At 51.0% G+C, this 25,370-nt stretch overlaps 1 protein-coding gene across 4 annotated transcripts in view; it reads right to left on the bottom strand.

The window, feature by feature from the left end:
* Positions 1 to 25,370, bottom strand: part of RNF216 (ring finger protein 216) — a 61,662-nt gene that overhangs the window by 9,552 nt on the left and 26,740 nt on the right. For all 4 annotated transcript variants that reach the window (XM_072349031.1, XM_072349029.1, XM_072349032.1 and 1 more), the window contains exon 15: positions 2,450 to 2,547. In XM_072349031.1, coding sequence (XP_072205132.1) covers positions 2,450 to 2,547 — 98 coding nt within the window. The remainder of the gene's footprint in view (positions 1 to 2,449; positions 2,548 to 25,370) is intronic.

The following is a 25,370-nucleotide window of genomic DNA, read 5'->3' as shown; positions in this document are numbered from 1 at the left end:
GAGAGGGAGGAGGATTAGAGAAGGAGTGTCTGCGTTCACCAGTGCAGTGCCATTCCTACCACAACACCCCAGCAGCCCCACAGCCCCGCTCCCACTTCTTTCCTCCTACACCATCTCCACAGTCCGACGCTGTTCCAAGGAGGTCTGGGCTCAGCTCCACTTGGAGCCAGCCCATGACAACTCGAGAACAAATTAAGTGAAAGAAAGTCAATGGCAGCCTGCGTGCTACAGCCCTAATTCTGGTTTCCATGCGAGCCAAAACACAGCGGTGCCGGGCTCCGGATCGGGAGGAATTCACACCATAAGTCAGGAGACCAAAGGGCACAACAGATTCCTGCCTCGGCTGTGAAGAAATACACTCAAGGAGATAAAGCTTGGGAAAAGCAAACTGCTGTGGTCATCTGCCAGCTAGCTTTGTGCCCGGCTGTTGCTGCGGCTACAAAGATGCCATGACCACGTAGACTGCTTTCAATCCTGGCTGCTGTGCTGCAGATTTATTTGGCTTTTGTTAAGTTTAAATCAGTCGCTGAAAAATAATCACAATTTTCCCCATAGAAACTCAGCTTTCCCAAGAAGATGCTCTGCATAAGTTTTCCAGAGGTTATTCCTTTCGGTGTGCAAGACAGGGAGGGGTGGGAAGGCAGCGCAGGGCACGGTCCCTGTCCCCAGCAGGCAGCCGGGCAGGGACACGCTCTGAGCAAAGGTTTGGCTCATGGCAATGCTGTTTTGGCACAGAACTGGAGGAAAGCCTCGGTCACTTAATTAAAAGACTTAAGAATACAAGTTGTCAGCCTGAGAGCCAATTTTATGACCGCTGGGGATCACGTTACAATTTAATTCGCAGTCGAGAAGTGAAATTTGACGACAGCAGAGGGAAGGGACTGCATTTGGACAGAGGGAGGCACGGCCCCTTGGCTGCGCTGACCCTGCAGCACAGACCCAGCAGCCAGCATCTCCACCCAGCTGCTCCAGGGGATCTGCAAAGCCAGCACGCGTTTGGGAGATGACAGGGTGGGATTTTTAAGGAGGATCCCAGCAACGGAGCAGGCAACAGCACAGCCCCTCAAACTGCTTCATCCGCAAAGCCAGAGGAGCAGTGAATGGCTAAGTAGAAAAACGAGCAGCCAAAAACGGGGATTTCAGCTGCCTTGCAGCTACACCAAGCTCCCCTGCAGCTATATCCAGCTCGATGCGTGCCCAGGCTTTTGGAAATGGGCTAAGAATAGACAGGAAGGAAAAAAATTAACTTAAGGCTGACTGCTCTGAGCAGCAGCTGCTCTTCCCTCCTCTGCTCAACAGGATGCTGCTGATGGAGACTGTTTTTGGAAGCTCTGAGCGAGGCAGGAAGCTTGGCCTGAGCTCCAGCTGCGCTTCCCTTTCCTTACACAGGGCTTCAAAAGGAAGCTTTCATTGTATGGTGCAGTGCGACTCACCTATCTGCTGCAAGGATCTGCCAAAGGTTTTCAAACTGATTTGGTTTTTGTGTTTTTTTTCCATATTAGGGACACGACAACTTGTTTCTCCTCCTCCTCACCCCTCTTTCCTATAGGGAAAGGAGTGGCGAGAGAAAGAAGCCATATCAAATCTGTAACAATGTTCTGCTCTCAAGTACAGGCTATGGGATGAGCAAGCAACAGTCATTCAGCTTTGCAGCGGTGGAGCTTCCCAACCTCTACTCATACCAGACAGACTGAATCAGAGAGGAAAGGATTGGGCAACACAGGCAGTTCCCGTCGCACTGTGCCAAACATGCAGCCCCGCGGCTCAGCCCTCACTTGTTTCCTAAAGCCAGCGGATTTTGTCGTGTACTGCAGCAAGGAGAGGAACGAGGCCTTCCAAAGACAAGAGGGAAACATCTGGTATTTCAGAAAGCGACTCTATTCTGTAAAGATTTCTACCAACCAACCAGTTAGAAGCACAGATGAGCACCTCTGCTTCCACAAAGCCAGAAAGCCGTGGCTGAGTAAGCCACACTTCAGCATGTTGTCACCAGTTGAGATTCTCAAATGGTCCTAAGCTACTCTGACTCAATACACATCTCTCCCTCTTACAACACCTCCCTTCTGCCCCAGGCTAATGGAGGCAAGACTCAGCGGGCTTTCTCACCTCTGTGAGGCTCTCCAGGTGCTGGTCTGTGAGACATCAGGCCAGCCAGAGCAACAGGCCATGCTGCCAACAAGTCTCCCAGGTTCTCAGGTTACCACCTGGATCCATTGCCAATTACCTTTCACAGAAAGAAATCCCATCCCAGGGGCTGTCTGCCCCCTCCAGCTTGATGTCTTCAGAACACAATGGAACGCATTGACACCCAGCAAGGCTTCAGGGCTTCCAGCATTTACAAGAACAGCTGAGTTTCTTATCCCTTCCTCCACACCAGTTCCGTGCCTGGCCTATTGCTGTTACAATTTTACCCACTCCTCGTCTGTGCCAGCTTGTGGGGTTTACTTACATGGATGTCCTATACTTGATGTCGTCCTTCTCAGCCAGCTGCTCGCAGGTGAGGTTCATGTGCTCCTTCCACAGCCCCTGGCACTTCCGACATGTTTCCTGAGGGAGACAAGAAGCATTAAAGGATGAGAAGACCCAACGCACTACTAAAAGCATCAGGGACTGGAAGAATTCCCATCTCTTTTCGCAGTACATTGCAGGTTCTTGCTGGAGGATGGGGCTGGCAATTCTGTGTAGAAATATGAGGGCCCAGAAGGTCTGTCCTCCAGTAGAGACCACAGTGAGTCCATCAATAATAGGAGCAATGGGGTGGTCTTCGAGGCATGAGAACCCAGGAACAAAACACAACTGGAGCTACCAACAACACTGCAAAACGAATCCATCCATACCAGTCCACCTGAAACTCATGGAACAGCCAACAGCTCAGCTGCAAACTTCCAGCAGCAGGCTGCAGAAATGCAAACACGATGCTGAAGGTCAGCAGGCCTGTGGGTTTCCTGACCCAAACCTTTCACCTTCACACAAGGGACTTTCAGATCAGCACACGCTGCAAAGTTTGCTGGTGTTTTGTGGCTGCATCGAGAACTGCTTCATCCCACAGGCATGAGAGTCTATACTCAGCTTTGTGAAACCCCACTAAATAAAGTTGGGACGGCTTACATGAGTAAACAGCTGAAAAGCAGGATGTGGACACACAGCCACAGAACAGAGGTGGCATATGAACAAATATTTATGAATTGAACCAGAACAGCTGAACTAAATTTAAAGCAAGTGACCGAACTCTCTTGCTCTTATAAACTCTCCAGCTAAAAGACTCAGCCTGGCTGGTAGAGCTGCACGGAGTAGGAGCTGTGGAGGCTCTGTTGGCAACAGAACTTGGACCAACACTGGGACACGGTTGATTTTCTTCATTGGCCATCCAAAGAAAACATCATTTTGTTTTGGGTCAAACAAGAGATTTTCCTTTAATTTGAGAGAGATTAAAAAACATCCAAATCAAACTTGGAAGAGGCGCATGTTTTGTGATCCAACTGTTTCATCTTCAGGATGGCTGGGACTCAGCCTTTAAATCCAACCTCCCCTGGCAGGAAAACCATCTGGCTGCAAAGCATCCTCCCTCCCTCCCTCCACCACGCGGCCCCACCAGCCTTGCCCAGCTCCAGTCGCACAACCAGAGCACTGAGACAACCTCCGGTGTGCTTGTAACAAAGAACTTGGACATTCAGTGAACATACACCACCCTTTGCTGCTGTCTGAGCTCTCCTCAGCTCTCAGCCCTTTCTCTGCTCAGAGACACACGTAGGCAGCAGAGAGCTTTTGATCACCCATCAGACAAACAGGACGGAGACCAAAGCTCCCAAGGAAGCTGCCCCTAGGAGGGTGACAAATGTTGACTTGTTTGTGCTCACCGGGAGATGCCTCCCAGCTTGGGCTTTCATCTCAGGAATTAAGGGCCCCTCGTGCAGCTTACCAGACAGGATACTTCTGCACCTTGCAGGGCATGGGGCTGCAAGAAGGGGAAAGCCATGCATCCCAAAGCACCACAAGCTCTCCTTCCCCTTTCAATCACCACTCGGGCCATTTCAAGATCAGAAGTGCTGGATGGCCGTGCACAGCAAGGGTTAAAAGCAGCCCTGCTACACGGAGCCACTTTCACATGCCAGCAACAAAGATCTAACAGCTTTTTGCCAGAAGGGTTGGCAGGCTCTCCAGCCAGGAGCCTGCAATTCCCAACTACTTAACTCCAGGAGCCTCTTTCGCTGCCCAATTAGATGTCCGTGCATAGCAGATGGTGCTGCTCAGGGTTTGGTACCAAGCCCCCCCCTTTGCCTTTTGCCATTACCACCACCCTCATTTCCAACACCGTGGTTAAATAATGCCATCCCCTTGAGCTGCAGCTGCTTGCCCAACATTTGTCTCCTACACCTGGGAAAAAGGATTCCTTGACAGTCAAGGAGGAAGAAAACAGGCACAGCACGCAGCCTCCCAAACACCCCACATTCCTCCCTTTGGGGTGAGCACCGTGCAGTCAGTGCCACGGGTGCTGGGCTATGTGTGGATCACACGCGGGGTCCTGCCCATAGGGAGCTGTGGCTGAGCACCACAAAGAACAGAGCCCCACCACTTCAACTCCTGACCCCAGCCGGGTCCCCCCCATGCCAGGTACAGCCCCTGACCCCGCTGCCTCCTCCCAGATTGAGACAGGATGGATGTGAGGATGCAGGAGCTGCTAACAGATCTCCACACAACTCCCCTCCCTGCTCACCCAACACAATGGCCCATTGTTTGTGGGTACAGGAGCTCCCATTGGATCCCTCTGCACAAAGGCCTATGGTTCAGGCAAAGGGAGCTGCTCCAACGCCATAAGCACAGTCACAGCCGTCGCCTGAGAACAGCAGAACAACCTTTTGCATTTTTATGCCCCCCTGAATCAAAGCTGCTTGGCCGATGGGAGGTTTTGCACCTCTCACGCAATAACAATTCTGATCTCGACACAACTTCCACAGAGGGTTCTTTTATTTCAGAAGCAGCTTTTTGCTCGATAAGGAAACGTACTCCACCATTTCCATATTAATGAACCTAAACACACAGTAGGACGGCTGATTTTCTCTATTGTATAACCTTGGCACCAAGACAGGCTACCACACAACAAGGCAGCTCTAAACCCGCACAGAGGGGGAATGCATCCTTCCCACCCCCCGCAGCTTCCACACCCACCCCAAACCTAAAAGGCCGCCCAGCTTCTCCTTCAGTGCTTGGTGAGCAGTAGGCAATGCTGGAAAGCACGTTTCACTTGGCTTTTAGCAGCACGTCAGTTCAATTCCTCATGAATCCGCTGCATTTCTCCTGCAGTTCCCAGCCCACTCCCTCAGGCAGGTACAGATATACAGCCCACACTTCAGGTTTGGAGGAGCCTTGGCACTGGGAACTGTGCACGGATGCAGGAGATTAAAAGCATCTCCTGCCTGCTGCATCTGCCCCAGCCTGGCAGGCAGCCTGGGACAGCCCACAGGGCACTGGGCCGGGACAGCAGAGGGGAGGATGTGATGGAGAGGGTGTTCCATGGCTCTGTAATCTCCTCGCCATGCAGCTGTTAGAGGCAGAGGTCTGTTTCCTCTCCCCGGCCGCCAGGAAGCAGCCGGGATTAACACAAACAGTTTGGGTTCAGGAGAATCCTTTGTTCCCAGGGTCAGCAGCTTTCTGTGCTCAGGGCAGCCTGAGCTTCGGGCATCACAACCTTTGAAGGCCCTTCTTAATTGCCCCTGCACCTACCGAAGGCGGAAGGAAACACCTTATGGGAATGGCCCTTCCTCAGCACTTCCACTGCTCCTGGCACCGCAGACGCTGCAGTTTTCAAACACAGCCCAAACTTATTTTCTCTATGACTCCACCCTCCACTAAAAATAACCCCGTGAGCTCCAGCCCACGGATGAGGGGGGAAAAAAAGCCCCGAGCCCTCAGCATCCCCCCGGCCCCATGCTGCTGCCAACCTGGCTGAGCTGCACTGGTGGAAACAGAGGATGCAAACAGATCAGAGGCTGTTTGCACGGCCCACAGCATTCCTGCGTGCCTGCTGCTCCTGGAGGAGTTCACACGAAGCCATTTACTGACTGAGCAAAATGCAAAGAGGGGCGGCCAAGAAATCAAAACACGAGACAAGCACAGCAGAACCAACAGGCAGCACACGGGGCTGTCATCGCCGCCCTCCAGCTCGCAGCGGTGGCTCTGAGCAGAGCCCAGTGCTTCCTTAACTCTCCATATGCTGTTAATTAAATCCTCCTGCTGCCGCCCCACGGGTCCCCCCAGCCCCTGTGGATGGGCACACGGGGATGCTGGTGGCTGTGCTCCCTGCTGGGAGCCAAGGGGAGGCGAAGCGCATCGCAGCCCTTTGGTGCTTGCTGAGACCCAGATCGATTCCCTGCTCCTTCCTGCTCTTAGAGACACAATAGTGCAGGGCTAACCTCAAACCAGCCAAGTTTTACTCCAAACCAGATGTGAATGCAACAGGCTCAGAATAGCAACTCCATACTGTGCTGGTTTAATTAAAGGGCGGCAGCTCCCAACCAGAGGAGTTAATGGGAAAGCACAGAGAAGCACTCAGCCTTCCTCCCCGCTGAGTGCCCACTGCACTGCCCTCATCTACAAACGGGTGCAGAAGCGGCTAAACGAGGGCACAACAAGCACGGATAAGCTGTTGTGAGCAAGCTCCTGTAGGGCTCTTCCAGGGATTTCCTATACATTAAGCTGGGATTGAGAGGATACAACCCAGCCTGAGATGATCCACCGAGGAGAGAGCCAGCTTTATGGGTATACAAAGAGAAGGGACCGCAGCTCTGCAGGCACGGCTCCAAGAAGTGGCACTGCTCCCAGATGCACAAAAGCCGCCGTGGTTTCCTCCTCCTCCTCCTCCCAAAGCACCGTTCCTCGGGCAGCGCTGCCGCTCAGTGGCTGCTGCTCACACGGCAGCACTGGGAGAAGCACGGGGACTCGGGTCTGCCTGCCTTGCACAGCCCTGGTTTATTGCAGCAGGAGAAATACAGCAGAGATGCAAGCCTTGGACCAGTCTGCTAGTCTCTATGGATGTGCCAGAGGGGAGGCATAAACCGAGAGCTGTGGGCGATGGGGAGTCAAAAGCTGGGTAAGGAAAACCCACATTGATACCTGACACACATCAGCTGTGTTGCATAAAGCTCTTACAGCCACATATCAATGCTACCAAATGTGACAGATCCAGCCAATACTCTTGTTAAACCGAGCACCTTCAAAACACTGCAAACACAAAGTGTCCTGCTTCCAGCAATGCACACGGAGGATGAAGATGCCTACAAGACACTGGCAGCTGATGAGGTCTGTGCCATCCAAGTCAGTGCTTGGCAACTCCTGCCCTGCACCTGCCTGAGGCCATGGCATCTGTGTTATCCACAACTTAGAACCGTGAAGGTCAGAAAAGACTTACCCAAGATGGCCAACCCCAACCCATCCCACCATGACACCAAACCAGTTCCCTTTGGAACACTTCTGGGCAACAGTGCCTGAACATGCATCCAGAAAAGAAATGTGTCCCTAATATCCAACCTGAACCTCCGTTGCTGCAACTCAAGGCCGTTCCCTCCCATCCTACATTTCCCAAAACATCTATTGAAAACCCAAGCAAGCCTTTTCTCCCCCAGAGCTCAGCGTTAAGGGCCAGATTAGCTGCAGTTTGGTTGTGGTAGTCAGGCACCCAGAACAGAAATATCTGCAGCTTCATGCAGGACGTGCTGTTCTGCACCACTATCACAGTGCTGCTCACAGGGGAAACTGCTGCACAAGAACCTGCTCGCCTACCAGAACACACTCAGAATAAGAGGAACAGCCCTTCTGTTGGTGCTTTCATTTCACCTTTAGAAAACCTTGAGGAATTCTGGCAGTGCAGGCAGGGGAGCCCAGCCCTCGGTCACTTTACCAGGGTGGGTTAAACACAAACCTCATGCTGAAGGCGGTATTGAAATCAGCATACCTGAATGCCCATCGCTCTGTCTTAGGGCAGGAAGCTAGAGAAACTCAGTACATGCTATTGGAGCCCTGCGTGTAGCTGTTAACCACAGGTTGTAGACCTGCAGGACTGGCTGCAGATAACAGCTATACGCCTTCCTGGCCACAGTCAATAATTAAATAGCAGCGGATGGGTTCAAAGCTCTCAGAGCTGACCCTCCTGCATCACCCCCCGCTGCAGATTGCCTCTCTCCATTTGGCAGAGGAGATCTACGAGGTTATCTGCTTAATCCTATACACAGCCCTGCACAAAGTGGGATGCTGCTTCCAACAGCTTGTGCTCTAAATTGCAAAGTGTAGCAGGGCTAAATAACAGCAGTGAGAAAAGCCGTGGGGTTGGTGGAACAATGGGACAGGGATGCATTCAGCACCAGGTGTTACGATGGTAACACCTTATCTTATTGGCAGCACTATCTGCTAACGAAGCATTGTGACACTGCAAGGAGGAACAATCACTGAAGTTAATTTCGAAACTTCCCTCTAACAGCACCACATGACAGAGCCATCCCCCACCTCCTCACCCCATGCAAATCCCCAGCCAGGACTGCACAGACCACCTCTCCCAGCCCTGCTGCCCATCTTCCTTGCTGCTTTGCCCCCCAGGTCTTCAACATGGCAATCCTGGCAGCAATTTAGCAGTGCCAGCACAACTCTTTGCCAATTCAGAGCTTTTCCTTCTTTTTAAGAGTACAGCAGACATGAATGCTGCAGGTCACTGTAACACATGGGATGAGGGATGAGAACTTTGTGAGCAGGAATGCTACGCCAGCAACTCGGCACAATGGAACCTCAGGAACTGCAAGGCCAGCTTGTTTTGCCAGGGAAATTAACCTTGAAGGAGGGAAAGCCCCACCAGCACGGCGCTCCTACCTTCAAGCCAGTCATAATAAGAAAAATAATAAGATACAGAGAACCAGCAAGGATAAGAACTACAGGAAAACAAGAGCAAAATGCTCCCTGATGCCTCAGAAGTTTAGGAGACTTTTTTTTTGCTTTCATGCCTACATGGCACAAAGCTCTCTCCTACCCACTCCTCTCCATACAGGCTGTGTGCTGCCACTAACAGAGGAGGACACACAGCCCCTGAATTTGGGCTGTACAACAGGCGGGGCATAACAGGCAGCCCTACAGCATTAGTAGCTATAGCACTTACAGCAGTGAAGCAGAGCAGCCCTCCAACCTGCACACCTCCATCTTCCAACTACTCCACCATGACAGCGAATCGCCCGCAGCCCATCTGCCACGCTACAACAAGTTGGTGGTAAAAGCAAAGGCTAAACCCAGCACAGCCTGCAAGGCTTCGTAAAACCCAAAGCACGGAGCACAGCAGCACAGGGACAGGCCATGCCAGGCTGCCTCCCACAGCACTATTCAAATGCCTGCTAAATGAGAAAAACAGACATCAAGCAAATGAGCACACACCACAACAAAGCCCAGCAAAGCATTAAGGACTAATCAGGGAAATGGATGTGCAAGCAGCTGACCAGTTCCTCTTTCAGAACCCTCAGATGCCATTTTCACTTGCTCTTCTTGTGCCTAAAGCACCCACGAGTCCACACCAACAGCTGGGCTTGGGTTTGTTCCCCCATTGGTGCAGGGGGGGCAAGGAAGGCCCAGCACTAAAGCCTCAGAATGGCTTTCCAGGCTCTGTGACAGCCAGGTGCTGCTCCAGAGCTTGGAAGATGCAGCCTCTGCAGGAGCAGGGCACTGGATGGGAGCTGCTGCCAGGGATATTCAAATCTCATCATCTCTTTGGATTCACGTTATTTCATTGTCAGAGAAAAATCTGTAGGTTTGTACTAAGAGAGGGACCACCTCAGGCCTGCATCAAGTCACGCTAAGCTGAGTTGAAACAAAACAAAAGCTGGTAATGCAGCAAGGCAGCGTGTTTCCCTGCAGCCATGTGAGACCATGGAAGAGCTGGGAAAACGAGACCAACACTGAGCTCTGCAGTGTTCAGCATCACTCCGAGGAAGGCTCAGCTGAACAGAAGTGAGAAGGGAAGAGAGAGCTGCAATGCTTTTTGTTGTGAAATCCCAAGTAAAGCACTTCCCTTCCTGTTATGCCTACAAACACTGATCAGAAATGTCGGTTCCCCCCTCTTTTCCCCTGGTTCACTGCAGCACCAAGCCAATTTAATTAAATGCACTGATTATTTGCACAGCCAGACTGCTCCATGAAGCAGAGATGGTGCAAGCCTGCTTTCTGTTAAAGACAAGGAAAGAATGTATGAGCTGCCTCATCTCCAGGGATCTGCTTGAGAAACAGCACTAAATCCTGAGCAGCAGCAGCGGCGATTCCTGCCACAACCCAACCACACCAGCCAAATCAACCAGCACATTTCACACTGCATGATCACTGTAAGGTTTCCATGGAAGGGTCCTGACTTGCTCAGCAGGAAAGCAGCTCCCACTGCCCTGCACATGGAGTGAGCACCGCTGCTGCTTCTGCTGCTGGGGTGGGCTCTGCTGGCTGTGCCCTCAGAGTGTAACCCAGCACCGACACAACCACAGCGTGGGACGCTGAGATGAGATCAATGCATTTGGCAGCACAGACAAAGCATTTAGAAACAGGATTGGTTGTGACCATCTCCCCGCAGCCCCAGAGCAGTTTACAGATTCTGCACTCTTTTTCCTTGGATCCCCATTGTATAGTTAAGGGGGAAAAAAATGCACTCACAAACACACTATTGTTAAAGCAGAGCTGAAGAATGTGCATTTGCTACTGAAAACCATTTCCAAGCTGCTTCACCATCACAGGGGGAAGCATTTAGCTCCTACAGACCAGCTGGCAGCCACGAGGATGAGGTTCTCCATGTGAACAACCCTCCCTGCAGCCAGCTGGGAAGGCATCCAGCCCTGAGACACCTTTCTGGGAGCTGTTATCTGCCATTCAAAACGGGATCTGCAATGTGCTGAGATACGTGAGCCCACATCTACTGCTGCTGCCTTGGATACCCAGCTCACTTGTTCAGAGATGCGCACAAAGACGACACAACCTGTTGGGCCAGCTGAGAACAGCCCTCCTGCTGCCTGCTGGGGGAACGGGGATGGGTTCACTTACCAGGTTCCATCTTGCTAAGGTCTGCAGCCACTGGAAGCAAAGGAGCTCACCAGCAGTCCTGGGAACTGGCTCTCCCAGCCAGGTAGCCTTTTGTCTCCCAGTTTCAGAGTTCAAGGGTTGATTAAGAACTGAAACTACAGCAGCAGCCAACGTGTTTTGCTGAGAAGAAACAAGAGCTGCACCACTTTAAAATGGAGCAGTTGAAACAACTGCCAAATAAACCATTTGCATTTGAGTCGTGAAACGGGATATGAAGCGCTTTGTAGCAAGAAACAGGAGATTCACTATATTAGAAAAATACTTTTAAGGCTCAAATTTATCAAACCATTCGTGGCCGCAGGTGATTTGTAAAAGACATTATTGGCTGAGAAAGTTGGCTTTTGGCTCACCAGCACCATCTGCAATTACCAGCCAGAGGGACGTTACCTTTCAGCTAAGGAGTGAAGCCAGTGCCCACGGCCTACACAAAGACCACATTAAATTCAGTATGAAACAGCTCTTTAGAGGCCAGAAATAAAACTACTGAGATGTCCATAGAAGGCCAGGACAGCTCATTTGGTGCAAAACACTGCATGTAACCGTCACAAAGAGGGCATTGTCCTCATATCTAGATTCAATCAGAGTTACCGAGGCTCAAATCAGACCACCCTGAATGGGCAGATAAACTTTACCCCGTGAAACTGAGGGTAGTCAGGATTCCTAATTGCTGTCTTAAGAAACAAGGCCAAAGCTTAAGTGCGCTCCTCGAGCAAACAAACCCAGCACCTCTGGGTAGATGTTGTAACTGGGTTTATTTTAGCCCAGAATTTGCTGTGTTGCAAATCCCATCTCCACCCAGAGGGAGCGGGCAAAGCCATCCCCTTCCCTGCCCGCATCCACCTCTGACCCAGGATCATACTGGGAGGAGAAACCAGCACTACTGGCCATAAAAGGAAAAGACCCATTCTGTCACATATCTACAGAGGAGAGTCAGCGAGGAGGAACTTCAGCCACTTCCTTAAAACAACGGAAACACCGCAGGCCACCAGCAGCACTGCAAGGATTGAAGGGTTTTCCCCACTTCCCGCAGGGATGCACACTGACCAGGACAGCAGAGAAGCTGGAGGGGAGACAAAAGTGGAGGAAACAAAAGGGACGGCAGCAAACGGGCAGTGAGGACACCTGGGATGCACAACATCAGGAGGGGACAGAAAACCTCCTTCCACACAGCCCTAACTGTGCATTCTCCATTTAACAAGCTGAGAATTTCAGCCAAATCAGGAATGTGTTTGTCCTTTTAGATAGGGCATGTTTGCGTTTGCTTAGCAAGCCCACGTTTCTTCCATCTGATATCGGTCTGAATTCCTGAGCTCTAAGCAGGCAGGAGGGCTTTGATTTAGAAATAGTTTGGTGTTTTGTTTTTAAATGAGAAGGCAAAACAGCATTTTCTTACCTTTACACCACACAAGACAATCACATGTTAACCTGCCTACACAAAATGAAGGCTATATGGCTGGGCTGTGCGCTGCATTTCAGACATACCCAGAAGCTGATGGCACAATTCCATGTTTTGTTCAGCACTGGTTTCACTTTCAGAATCATCTCAAACAATGCAGCAGGAGTTGGGTGAAAGCCATAAAACTGATTCTGAATCCAGAAATAAAAAGGAGCCCGAGCTTCAGTTTGTCAAGTCCCATTAGCTGAGCTAACATAAACACGATGGCATTTGGGGGAGAAAAAGCAGCGTGAAGACTCCAAGACATCCACACTTTGTGGGGGAGGCTGCTGCCATCGCTGCAAGAACAACACAGCTGAAGCTTTATATGAGAAAGGCATTTAGAGAGAAAGGGAAAGCAGCACAGCTTCATTCTCAGTGTCTCAGAGCTTCCTCCCTGCCGTGGTTCCCATGCACACGATTGAGGTGCAGCCCAGCACAGCCTCCCAAAGCAGGTGCTGCACCTCATCTCATCATCTTCTGCCCCAAAACTCCACTGAACTTTTGTCACATGAGGCCGCTAAAAATAAGCCCTTCAAAAGCCCTGTTATTTTTACACAGTCACAAGAATCACTGGATTGCTTCTAATTATCCCATCCTTCCTCGGAATTTCTATTTGTGCTTAACAAGACACAACAGGCTGCCTCAGCAGCGCAATCAGCCCACGTCTTGATTACAGGCAGCTGGATAACTTTGGTCTCTCCTCGTGAACAACTTTGGGAGAACAGCAGCTACAAAAAGCCAGCTTTAATGTGTTCCTTGGGGTCCGTGTTAGAAAGGGAGAAGCCTGCAGCCAGGTGCCAGAGCTAAGTGGAAACGTGGCTGCCTTATAGCAACCACGCTTAAAAATACAGCTGGAGTTGGACTCGATGTTCCTCATGGGTCCCTTCCAACTCAGGATATTCTATGATTCTCAATAAGAATCCACTCCACCCTACACAGGATCAACGAGCAGATTCCTAAAGAGCCCCAGGAGTAGAACTGGGTCTGTTGGTGTTGCTTCTCCTTCCCATATAACAGCCCTGCAGCCTCCCGCAGACGTTGACTTTCCCTCCAGACAGTGGCATCATGGAGGAATCTGCTCCAGGCACAACAGCAGTATAAATAGCAAGCCATCTGCACTGTGCTGGTGAACCAGCCTGGCAGCTGGAGCCTTGCTGGTAAACACGCTATCAGAATGTGCACACTCTCACAGTATCTCTGACGTTGCAAGTCAGCAGAGAATTATTACTGGAACTCATTACTACACGTCCAGAAATTTGCATGGAAGACTTGCTGGATGCTCACTCACATGATGCGTGGCTCCTACACAATATCCCTAATGTTCCCTCAATGCCCCAAAGGGAAGAACATTTCCAGAGCAGCCCCACATCCTGCAGATGGAACTCACCCTATTCCCACTGCTGCCATTTCATACAGCCTTTCTCCTTTGAAAACCTTGATGCTAGCACCCAAAAAGCCATCCCTTGTGATTGATGTTATGGCAATACACACATCTGGCTATTGGGATGGATGCTGCCTCCCACCTGTCCTGGGCACCACCTGCCTGTGGCCATGCTGACAGCTCCTGTGACGTGGGTACAGCCAAATCCCCTCCTTTCTACCATTGCAATTACGTCAAGTTTCTCCATTCAGGCACAGAAGGGAGCTTACAAAGCATTTTCAGACTGTTTTCAGTGATACCTCTTGAAATAAAGAGGTTGGTTTGCAACAAGTCTGAGCAATGCAAGGAAGATTACAGCAGGTGTAGAGTTATCACTGGTGGTTAGGCTTTTTTTTGTTTGAAAAGACAGCTTAAGAGGAAGATAGCTCGAGGAAGAGCAGGGCTCTGGAGCCCTCTAATGGCAGCTTGCTATCAGCTTCCCAAAGCAGAACCCCATGCACACACCCATAGCAGCTCTTAGTATACAAGGGTGCAACGCTGTTCGGATGGGCTGGGAAAGGATATAACCCAGCTGGGGCTGGATTTTGATAACACAAGCGTTTAAAGAAGAGACAGAACACACTCCCAGCTGCCTCGCTGCTCCCGATGTGTGCATGAAGGCAACCCGTGTGCCTAAGAGCAATGACAGAAGGCAGTGAGATTAACAAACAGCAGCGCATGAGCAGTGCTGAGGCAATTCCAACACTTCCTTCTCCAGTGCTGACCACCTCGGGCTGGTTAATGGGCTGGTTTTGCACAAGCCCCATCTCTGCAGAACCACAGAGCTGCCAGCAGTGGCTGGAGGCCGAGCACGGCACTGAAAGAGTTACAGCGATTCAATAGCAAGGAAATATTTATGGAGGGAAGATGCTGAGCTGTGCACGTTTCCAGGCAGGAGACAGTTTTAATTTACCTCTTGCAAAGGCTGTGATTATTTGCTGCTGGTTTTTCTTGACAGCAACGCTTGGAGGCTCACTTGCTCCCTCTGCTGCTCAGCAGCCCATTCGGAACAAAACACTCCCAAACACAGAACTACAGGAGCAATGCTGCTACATGCACAGACACCCATAGGTGATGCTAAGTGGAGAGTTGCAAACAAAAGTACAGAGAAAAACCCAGCATGGGACCTCCCTGCACGCCCACACCTGCATGCACCAGCTCATAGCAGGAAAACAACAGATCCTAGCTAACGCCATAACCTTTCCCTCAGTATATACATGCAGAAATGACTACCCATGGTATGCAACAACAGCTGCTTAAAATAACGTGCTGAAATGAAGGCTGTTCTGCAGAGTTCAGGCCCGAAGCGGAGGCACAGCCATTATCTACAACCCTTTTCATAGAGATCTGCTTTCTGAGCATCGACACACTGCCGGATTTTTAGCAGCAAAATCAGTGTGACTGCGAGCACAGCATCTTCTGCTAGGAAGCTGCTGAGACTGTATTGTTTTCAGCACAGGAAGACAAAGAACACACAGCAAACCCCCTACGGGCAGGGCAGGCATTCTGCACCATTGGTGGCACTTTGTCTCAGAGCTCCCCACACACCTTTCTCCCTCAGTTTGTCCTGAGGCTCTTGTATCACACGGGTTCCAAGACCTCGCTCTGTGGCAGCTCTAATTAACACACCATAAGGTCCCAGGAGAGCACTGCCTATGGGATCCAGGCTCCCACCTCCTGCAGTCCTTGGCTGTCATCCAGCCTCATCTGTTCACACCTAGGCTGGCTCAGCCTGGACAACCTGAGAAGCAGCTTGAAGTGATGGGGCTACAGATTCGAATGGTGCTAAAACCATCGGTTTCAACCCAGAACAAAGCCAAGAGTGACCATGAAACCAGGGCATCGTACGACACCATCTTCTCCCTGCATCAAAAGTTCCATTTACAACTAAGTTTAAGATTTCCCTTCTTCCTTAACCAAAGTACCCAACTCAATCCAAAGACAGCAGGCTGCCTCCAAGCACAGGCTCAGCCCAACTCAGTGCTGCCTTGCTGCTACCTGCTGTGTACATCTCTGACGGTGCTCATTCAGACTCCCCAGTGACCTCGCAGCATTTCTCTTGAAAGAGTTGGCTTCTACATCTTACTGGCAGGCAGGATTTCTACATCCCACAGAATACATTCTAAAGTTTAAGAGTCTTCTGGCTTCCTGTCATTCTTAACTAAGAACCAGAACAAAACGGTGTAATTAATGCCACTATACAAAGAAAGAAAGATTTGCTTCCTCTGACTCCATACACCCCAGAAGGCAAGTCCAAGGACTCCAGCAGCTTTCCTGCTAATTAAGCTGCTTTCTTCCACTTCTCCATGGTGATGTGTCGTGCTTCAGAGCAGTTGGCCAGCCCAGATTTTAAGGACAGCACCACGAAGAGACCTGCAGAAGGCAGAGCAGAGGCCTGCGGTACTCCAGGCATAACCAGGCAGGTGTTCTGGACAGAAAGCAGCCCGGAGGAAAGCAAACAGAGTGTGGGGATCCTGCATCTTCCCAACCAATATTTGTAACGAGCCCATGTGGGAGACAAGTGAGAGGACATGGGTCTGTTCTGGTACATTGCACAACTTGTTGTATACAACTACTGTCCTACCAGAGCACTGAGTAAATACTTTCCAGACCAGTGAAGCCAGCCTTTGCCCCACACCCTGCAGCTCTCCTTTGGGCTTTGTGGCACAGGGGTTGTATATCCAGCCTGAAAAACAACCAGAAAATCAGAAGAACGGTGCAGAGCAGCGGGGCAGCACGTGGTACGGTCACACTGATAGTCACAGTCCTCCCACTGGTAGTTTCTGGGCACCAACAGATACCCATTGCTAAAACAAAATGAAGAATAACACTCACTATCTCAGGAACAACATCTGACCCGTGTCTGGCCATGGCAGCTCCCCACGTATAACAGGATGCTGGTGAAGGACAACACCTTGTATCCAACAGCCACATCATTTAACTCTCAGGTCTCACAGGAGGGAATGGCAGAGCTAAGAGCCCCAACTAATGCACAGCAGCTTCTGCAGCTCTGGCCACCCCATTGCTCACCCAGCCCTATCCCAGCACGATGCTCCAGCTGCCCTCGTTGTGACGGATCTGAGCCAGCCGCGATTGGAGAGCACGCGTGTGCATTCACACGTGGTCATGCACAGCTATTGCTGCCCAGTCACGTTCCTCCTTTATGAGCTGCATACACTGGGAGTGAGATCTCTGGTTTTACACAACACGTTTTCCTCTACTTACAAAGGTAATGCATAAGGAAGGCAACTGCGAGTGTCACTGCCTAAGAGCTCCAAATGCAGATGAAGAACCCGATCCACATTTCTGGGGAGCACCTGGGTCAGTGACCGGACCAGGAAAGGCCACCTTGAGAGAAGTGCCAGTTTCTGAGCTCAGGGTCAGTTCTGCCTCTGTGAGCAGAGCTTTGCTTTCAGAGGAGCGGCTCAGGCAGCTGCATTCGGCCTCCAGCGCAGAGCAGGGTTTAGTCTGGCAGATGGAGATGCTCAGCAAAACTCATTAATCTGTTATCACTTTCACCCACCCACAAAAATCCCAGTGGTCTGAAGTCATGCTTTTCTGACACAGATCTCCAAATCTATAACTCATACAACAGCTGCAACCAGAACCGAGTTCCAGGAAGGAGAAAAATCAAGTTCCATTTAATTACACAGGTCGGAGCTGTTCAAGATGGAGCTCACAGAAAGACAAAGTTACCTCTGAGAGCATCCAAACGGGTCGGGGCTGAGGTACCCTTTGCTCCACACACCTGAACCACACCACAGAGGGCCCAACAAAACACTCTCCAGGAGCCCTCCTTGAAAACCAGCTCAGGTCTCGAGTGCAGGCAGAACAGCACAAAACCAAATCCCATTCACATAACCTCATCTCACCGCCCTCTGCACAGCCCCAAACACGGGAAGGGTGAAAGCCAGGGCTGAAAACAACTGCAGAGCTGCAGAAGTTGGCAAGCTGCTGCTCAGAGCGAGTTGGTGTCGTGCCTATCTCCATATCTAGAAAGGTTCGATGCGCTCATTCCGGGAGGCCAAGGGAAACTAAATATAGCAGCAGGAGCCAAGTGCTGGCAAACAAAGGGGCACAGGATGCAGCTACCTGAACTCAGTCCTGCTCCGACCACTGCAATCTGTTCCCTTGTTTGGGGGGAGCACCGGGATTGCTCTCAGAGGGATAACTGCACACACAAACTATAGGATGGAGGTATTACAGTAACACCAACACGCTCACCGGGGGATCAGCTCTTTCAGGCTGTTTGTATCTTTCAACCCACTCTGACATCTGCTCGCATATAGGTGGGAGCATCCTCATTTCACATGCTGGGAGCCAAGGACGGCCCCCAGCAGCATTCTCAGCAGAAGAGCAGAGACATGTCCAAGAACATCTGCTTTGCTTCAACCTCTGCCCTTCGAAGAGGGCCTAGAAAGGGAACAGCCTCCAGATACAGCAGGCTCTGCTGGTTTGTGTGGGGCTGGGCATCGCGGGGAGGCTCTCAGTACAGAAGAGGCCTTGGGGGAGAGATGCTCACCTCCATGTCTGAATGGCATCTCCACCTCTAACAGCCCACGGCGCTGTGTTTTCAGCAGCAGCCCCCAAAGACAGACCCCACTTTTAACAGGGCTTTGAGATGTGGCTTAAAGGCATGCAGGCTTCCAACAGAAAAAGGAAGTCAAAGCAGCTCCTTTTGAAAAAAATAAGTAGAGCAATAAAGCATTATCTCGTTGGCAAAGAGTAGGTTGCAGCATTTGGCTTTATGGGAAGTCAGTCGGTTGGGCTGGAAGGCAAACTGCCTCCTCATTGTCTAGAAAAACGCTGCTCTTTACTCTTTTGCTTTTTTTTTTGATACAAGATTTGTTTTTAAGAGCTGTATGATCTCAAAATGCTGCCAAGTGTGCTTCGCTTCCGACCCCTCACCGCTTCCCTGCGTGCCCTGGGAGGTCCCAGCAACCCAGCAGCCAAAGCCTGACTGATGCCATTTCCCCATTGATACCCTCCTGCCACATCCCAATGGACAGACCCACAGACCCGCGGGGATGGCAGAGGCAGTGCCCTCCCAGCACTCAGATGAAAATCCTCCTTAAGCCTCCCACCCTCTACTGGCCCCTTTTAAAGCTGCTGCGAGGCAGCTGAGCAGCTAATGTGTGGCTGCAGGATGCAGCTCCCCCCGCCTCGAATTTCGGCACTGATTTATGACAAGTGGACTCACGTTTCCATTAGCTGCAGCTCTCTCGCCTGACCCTTCTGCTTCGAGAGGCGGACTCGGCATTAAACTCCCATCAGCTTTCAGTCCTGCTGACCTCAGCCCCAAAACGCGCAGTGATGTTTTACATCAGCCCAGCACATTCCATTAATGCTCCCCAGGCTCAGGACCAGCAGCTGCTCTGCTCACACCAGTAGGGGCACAGACGCCATTAAGCATCAACTCTGTTCCAAAACTCAGCCTTCATTTACTGGCTGTGGCTGGAGGTGCCCAAGGCCAGGCTGGACAGGCCCTGAGCAGCCTGATCTGGTGGGAGCACTCAGCCCACAGTAGGGGTTGGGGTTGGGTGATCTTTAAGGACTCTTCCAACCATTCCAGCATCCCAGGTTTCTTACCAGGGAAGCCCAACAGCTTTTAAATACCTCTTCATGTAGGGGCTGCTCTCTTGGCACTGCCATGTACCAACCGCTCCCAGCGAGTTCCCACAACTTCAAGGTGGTGCTGCTATAAAAATCCCAAAGATTAAAAAGAATCACAGCATCATTAAGTTTGCAAAACATCACTGAAATGACCAAGTCCAACCGTCAACTCATCTCTACCATGGCACCAAACCAGGTCCCTCAGTGCCACATCTCCATGGCTCTGGAACACCTCCAGTGACCTCCCCCCCCACTGCCAATGCCTCAACACCCTTCTGAGAAGACATTTTTCTTAGCAGCCAACACCTCCAAAAGGAGCTGAGCTGTGGCAGAACTCACATGACATGTTACTCCCATTGTTCCAGCATTAGGTGTGCATTAAATTAACCCCAACTCAACCCCGCTGGTGGTGACTGCAGTGGCAGCTATTAGGGTGGGAAGAGAAAACACTCGCACGCACTCAGCCTTCTGTAACACGCTGGGGATGAGTGACACGATTTGCAGGAACCCTCCGAGGTGGCAGCAGCTCTCAGATCAGCCAATTCCATCACCAAGTTCAAACACTGATTTAAAGCCTTTTTCTCATCTAATCCCCTTCCAACCAAAGATGAGAAATAAAAACGAGCAGAAGAGGAAGAAGCTGGCACAGGGTGAGATGATTCAAATCACTCCTTTCCAGTTCCTCAATTCACCTGGTAGGGGACTGCCGTAGCTGGGAATTTCAGTCTCTGGAGCAATTAAAGGAAATTAAATTCAAGGAATGAGGCCTTATGCACTCAAAGCTTCATTAACCCCGTCACCTTTTAATTAAATACGTGAGCGTGAAATTTTGGATAGAGGAAACATTTGCCTTCCTGACACTGCTCAATTGTAATGGCAAGTCAGTGCTTACCTCTTACAGAAGAGCACTGGGGTCAAAAACTTTGGACCTCTCCAGTTCCACAACGTTTATATTAAAAATGTGGTAGGAATTACTGCGCTGAATGGAGCGCAGCCCCACCACCTGAAATAGGAACCAGGGTCCAACCCCACATGTTGGATCGTCAGTGAGCAAAATAAAGGTGGGCAGCCCCATCAAGGGAGATGCTTCAGGTTGGAAGGGACCTTAAAGATCATCCAGCTCCAACCGTGGGCTGGCTGCCCCTCACCAGGCTGCCCAGGGCCCACCCATGGCCTCGGGCACCTCCAGAGATGGGCACCCATCGCTCTGGGAGCAGCACCAGCACCTCACTGCCCTCTGAGTGAAGGATTCCTTCCTAACATCCAATCTGAATTTCCCCTCTGCCAGCCTACAGCCATTCCCAGCAGGCTGCCACACTGGTACCAGAGCCATAGAGAAAGAAGGAACACAAAATCCCCTCCCAAGCCTCCATGTGGCTCTGCAAGGAGCTTGCCGCCTTTCCAAGCTGGCTGCCTTGCCAAGCCACACACCTCAAACCCATCACTGCGTGAGCTTATACACTCCCATTGCTTATCCTTTCCCCCTCCTCCAAGCATCTTTTGGGGAAGGGAAACTGCCTCCTTTTGCCAGCATATGCTACTTGTATCTGCATCTCAGTGCTGAGCTCTGTATTTCAGCTGTTTTAACTATTGCAGAGATGACAGCAAGGAAAGCACGCATTTAAAGAGACTGCCTTCTTCAAAACCATCACATACCATAAGAGCCACACACTGTGCAGCCTGTGACACTTCCCTTTCCACATGCATCCCACGACACACAAACATTTGCAGCAATGCCTCCAAGGGATGTCACAGCCCTGAGCCGATGCTCTGCCCAATGGAGTGAAAAAGCACAGCCCCATTAACCAGCAGCAGGACGGACAGGCAATTCCTTATGCTTACAGCAGCCCATTATTTGCAGGTTAATTGCTGCACATCCGAAATAATGTTCTCGTTCTGATTTCATAGCAGCCATATTCTCTTATATGGAGCATGGAGAGACGCTTGCTGCTGTAGGATGCCCTTGGTATTACCAAGGACAATTTAAATGCATCGAGCATGACAGGCTCTTGCTGAATGTGAAAATAAAACATCACTTATGCTTCCTCAGCCTTTGACACCAACGGAAGGGGCTTCGTACTACAGCCCTGCCAACAGAGAGCACATGGACGCTGTGATGTTTGAAGAGCACCCGGGCAGAACACAACACAGCCCCTGGAAATCTCAGGTCTGTTAACCCTTATCTGTGTGCAAGATGGTCACCTCAAGTGCACGTAGCAAAGGAGAGAGGAGGACACATGGTGAGCACACACGGGTGTGCTGCAGCCAAGGGAGGCTGTTTCCAATGCAAACCTGCACACACACGGAGTTCTGCTCTGCACTACTGATGCTATCATTTTACGATGACAGTATTTCCCAACCCAGTTTCTATCTTGTTCCTCATTCCTCTGCTCTACGTAGTAATTAGTAATGCCAGTGTTCTGGCTGGATTGCTACAGCGCCATTAATAATGCAAGAGTAGTAAGGGAGAGAGCAGAAGAAGAGAGGCTTGAAGGTTAAAAGCAATATGAGAATGCATTCTGGGGGGCAGCAGAAGGGAGGGAGGAGGAAGAGAAGGAGCGACAGCCTTCTGAGATTATCAGCTGCATACCTCCCAACATACCATTCCTTTCAGGTGGAAACAGTGGGTGAGTCAGTCATGCCTAACTAGGAGATAACATGCGAATGCCAAGTGACACATCGAGGAGATTTTGACTAAAGGAGAAGAAACCTTCTGTTTCACCTTCCCTTTCCCCTGGCAGCTATGCTGCCTCACCACTCGCTGTCTGCATTTCTCTGTTACTCACCATTCCAAGGCCAGAGGCACTGGGCAGCCCAGCGATGACACACGCTGATGTTTCACCTCTCTGGAGAGTTCTGCAGAGCTCAGCCCACACCTGCCCACCTGCTGCCAGACCTTTAGTGCCCGCACTCAGGCTGCTCATGGTGCACCTTCACCCTGTGGCTCTGCTGAAGCTTTTTATCTCATGTGCTCTGGACCTGAAATAGGTGCTGGATAGTGGGAGACAAACCAGCATCCCCTCCTGCTTCTAAAGCCAGGGAGTCTCTTCCAAAACAGGGGGCAACTCCCTCAACACCAATGGCCCCCATCCCTGTAAGGCACCAAATGAAGCTGTCTTCCACTGGCTCAGCTGGAAGCTGCTCCCCACCTACATACAGCACAGAAATAAAAGAAAGCAGGAGCCTCTGTGTCTGGTATTGATTCCTCAGCTGCTCATGCTGAGTGGAGACAGGCCACAGAGGGTGCACTGCCTGCTGCATGCCGGGCATCCTCATCCTCAGGCAGCTCACCTGGGGCTCGTTCTGCTCCAGCACAGCACAGCACAGCACAGCACTCCTCTTCTGAAGGGCTGTGCAGTTGCAGTTTTCTGGAGGCCCTGCACAGCACATTAACTCACTGAAAGGTCATTCAGCAGAACTGACCAGCCACACCATTCCTCCCCCAGCGTTTGGCATTTCCACTTCCCTAAGCAGTGCCAGGCCTCCCATTAGTACATCTGAAACAAAACAACACTGGTGCTGCTCCCATTAGCCCAGGCTGGACTTGCATCATTCTCCCAGCATACATTCCCATACATCCACGTATCAGTTATTACTTCACACCAGTACAGCTCTCTCTTTCAGTTCAGAGAATTATTTCCCAGTCCTCCAGCTCAAAGGACTGCCCAGGAGGATGGGATGCCAGCAGGGCTTATTGGGATGAGCTCATGAAAGAGGGACAAAGAAGGAAAAGGCTGAAAAGATCAGCTTCAGAGCCGCATGGCTTTGTCAAAGAGCCCATTCAAGTATCACTTCCTCTGCAGGGAGGAAGTGAGAAGGGCTGGAGGTCCAGCTTCCCCTCCATGACAATGATATAAAAGGGACCAGTGTTTGAAAAAAGAGGAAAGCAGGCCAGCCCTGAGCATGCTGTGACCAAATTAGGAAACAAACTCAATTGACAGCCTCCAAAATGGACATCAGCTGCGGCAGGGCTGCGCTAGCCCAGGAAGTCTGATGACTGTGTCATCTGCTGAAACCCGTTTATGTGCAAACGGAAAGGAGAAGCAAAACATCTCCTCGTGCTGCATAGCTCAGGTTATGGCATCTGGGTGCTCTGGCCCCAAAGAAGAGGCAATCATTCAGCCACCCTGCCACAGAGCTATGCAAAACCTCTGCTGCTGACTCACGGCCCTCCAAAGCTAACTCTGCCCTGGAAGCACTACGGTACAGGACAAGGTGTGTGCACAAAGTCTTGCTTCTGTTGGATTGGTGTGTATTTCATTTGTTTTTTCAGCGCTTAACTGCAGCAGATGAAGCTGAGGTTAGAGATCAGTGATTACTATGAGAGGAATGTGAGGGGGAGGGAAGAGAGAGGGAAGATGCAGCATCTTGAGTAAGGTCAGAACAATGTTTTTAAATTGGCTTTGAGAGCAGCCCTTTTCCATGCCCTCCAACCTCCATTTCCACCACAGCAGCAAAATGCTGACCCCACCGTGATGCTCTGCAAACACAGGTAACACTGGGCAGGGTTCTCACCCCAAACTCACTCCTGCTTCCCCACTGGCACTGGGGAAGACACATCCCCAGGAGCTGGACTTGATGAGCCTTGTGTGTCCCCTCCAACTCGGGTTATTCTATGCTCTGTCCTGAGGTGACCCTGCAGTCCCAAGGCAGCTCAGCACCATCGCTACCTGTTGTGACACAAGGGGCCAAGTTACTTCACTGCTTAAAAATCAAACCAACCAAGCAACCCGAGTGCTCTGCTCCACACAGAGGTTTAGGGTTTCTCCCTGTTAGCGATCATCTCGCATTACTCCCCCTCTTCTTGGTGTTCCACCTCATGCTGGGAATAACACTCCTCCCTTTCTCTTTCAAAGGAACCCAGGAGAAAAAGGCCAAGTTCACATCGCTGGCAGCGGGTCCCTGAGCTCTGCCCCCAGCACTGCCTGCAGGTGGGGGCAGCCTGACATCTGTTCTCATGTTCACATCTAAATGGGGGCAAAAAGGGCTGTGGGATAGGGGTGAGATGCTGCCAGGTGCCACCATACAGCCCAGTTCCCAACCTACACAAAGTCACATCCAGGCTGTTACCTCTGGCCCCTTCCTTGGAGAAGGGGCAAAGCTCTGAAGGAGAACAGCGCTGCCTCTTATGGACCTGGACGAGGTACTCACCGACCAGGAAACAGCAGCAGAATTGCCTTTTCCCTGAATGGATATTGCTATATAAGGCAGAAATGAAGCACAGGAGTGAGCTTTGTTGCTTGAAATTGCACTGACTTACACAGTCTATTTTTAAGAGAGACCACTTTGAGCTCTTGCTTTCAGCGGCTCTTTCCTTTGTCTCCTTTAAGAAATAGATACCCCATTTACACTGACCCCTTTCTCAGGTCCACTTCCAAGCGTGGCTTTGCCCTCTCCTCTGTCAGACCCATTTATCACATGAAACATTTCCAGATACTGCTGCACAAACAGACCTGACCTTGTAAAAGCAGCAGCACCTGAGCTCCCATGGTGGAACCTTCCAGGTGAGCTGCTGGCACAGCACCTGCAGCCCACCCCCATGCATCCCAAAGGACGGTGGTAGGGATACTGACAAGGCAAGGACTATCTTGGGTTTGGGAGACAACTTGGGTGCTGATTCTTTTCCTAGAGGCTCCCTTTAGTGTAGGGAACAGCTGCCAACACAGCAACGCACCACGATGCTGGGAAGCAGCAAGAGCCCTCAGCACACAGCTTCCCTGCAACCCCTACAAGGGAAGGGCACGGCCCAGCACAAGGCTTGGGATGAGGAGATCTCCTGACTCTCAGCACTCCCCATGCAACTTTGACCCTACA

This window comes from Excalfactoria chinensis, chromosome 14, assembly GCF_039878825.1.
Source record: "Excalfactoria chinensis isolate bCotChi1 chromosome 14, bCotChi1.hap2, whole genome shotgun sequence".
Classification (NCBI taxonomy): Eukaryota; Metazoa; Chordata; class Aves; order Galliformes; family Phasianidae; genus Excalfactoria; species Excalfactoria chinensis.
Note: the sequence above shows the minus strand (reverse complement) of the source record. Positions and strands in the feature narration are given on the sequence as shown.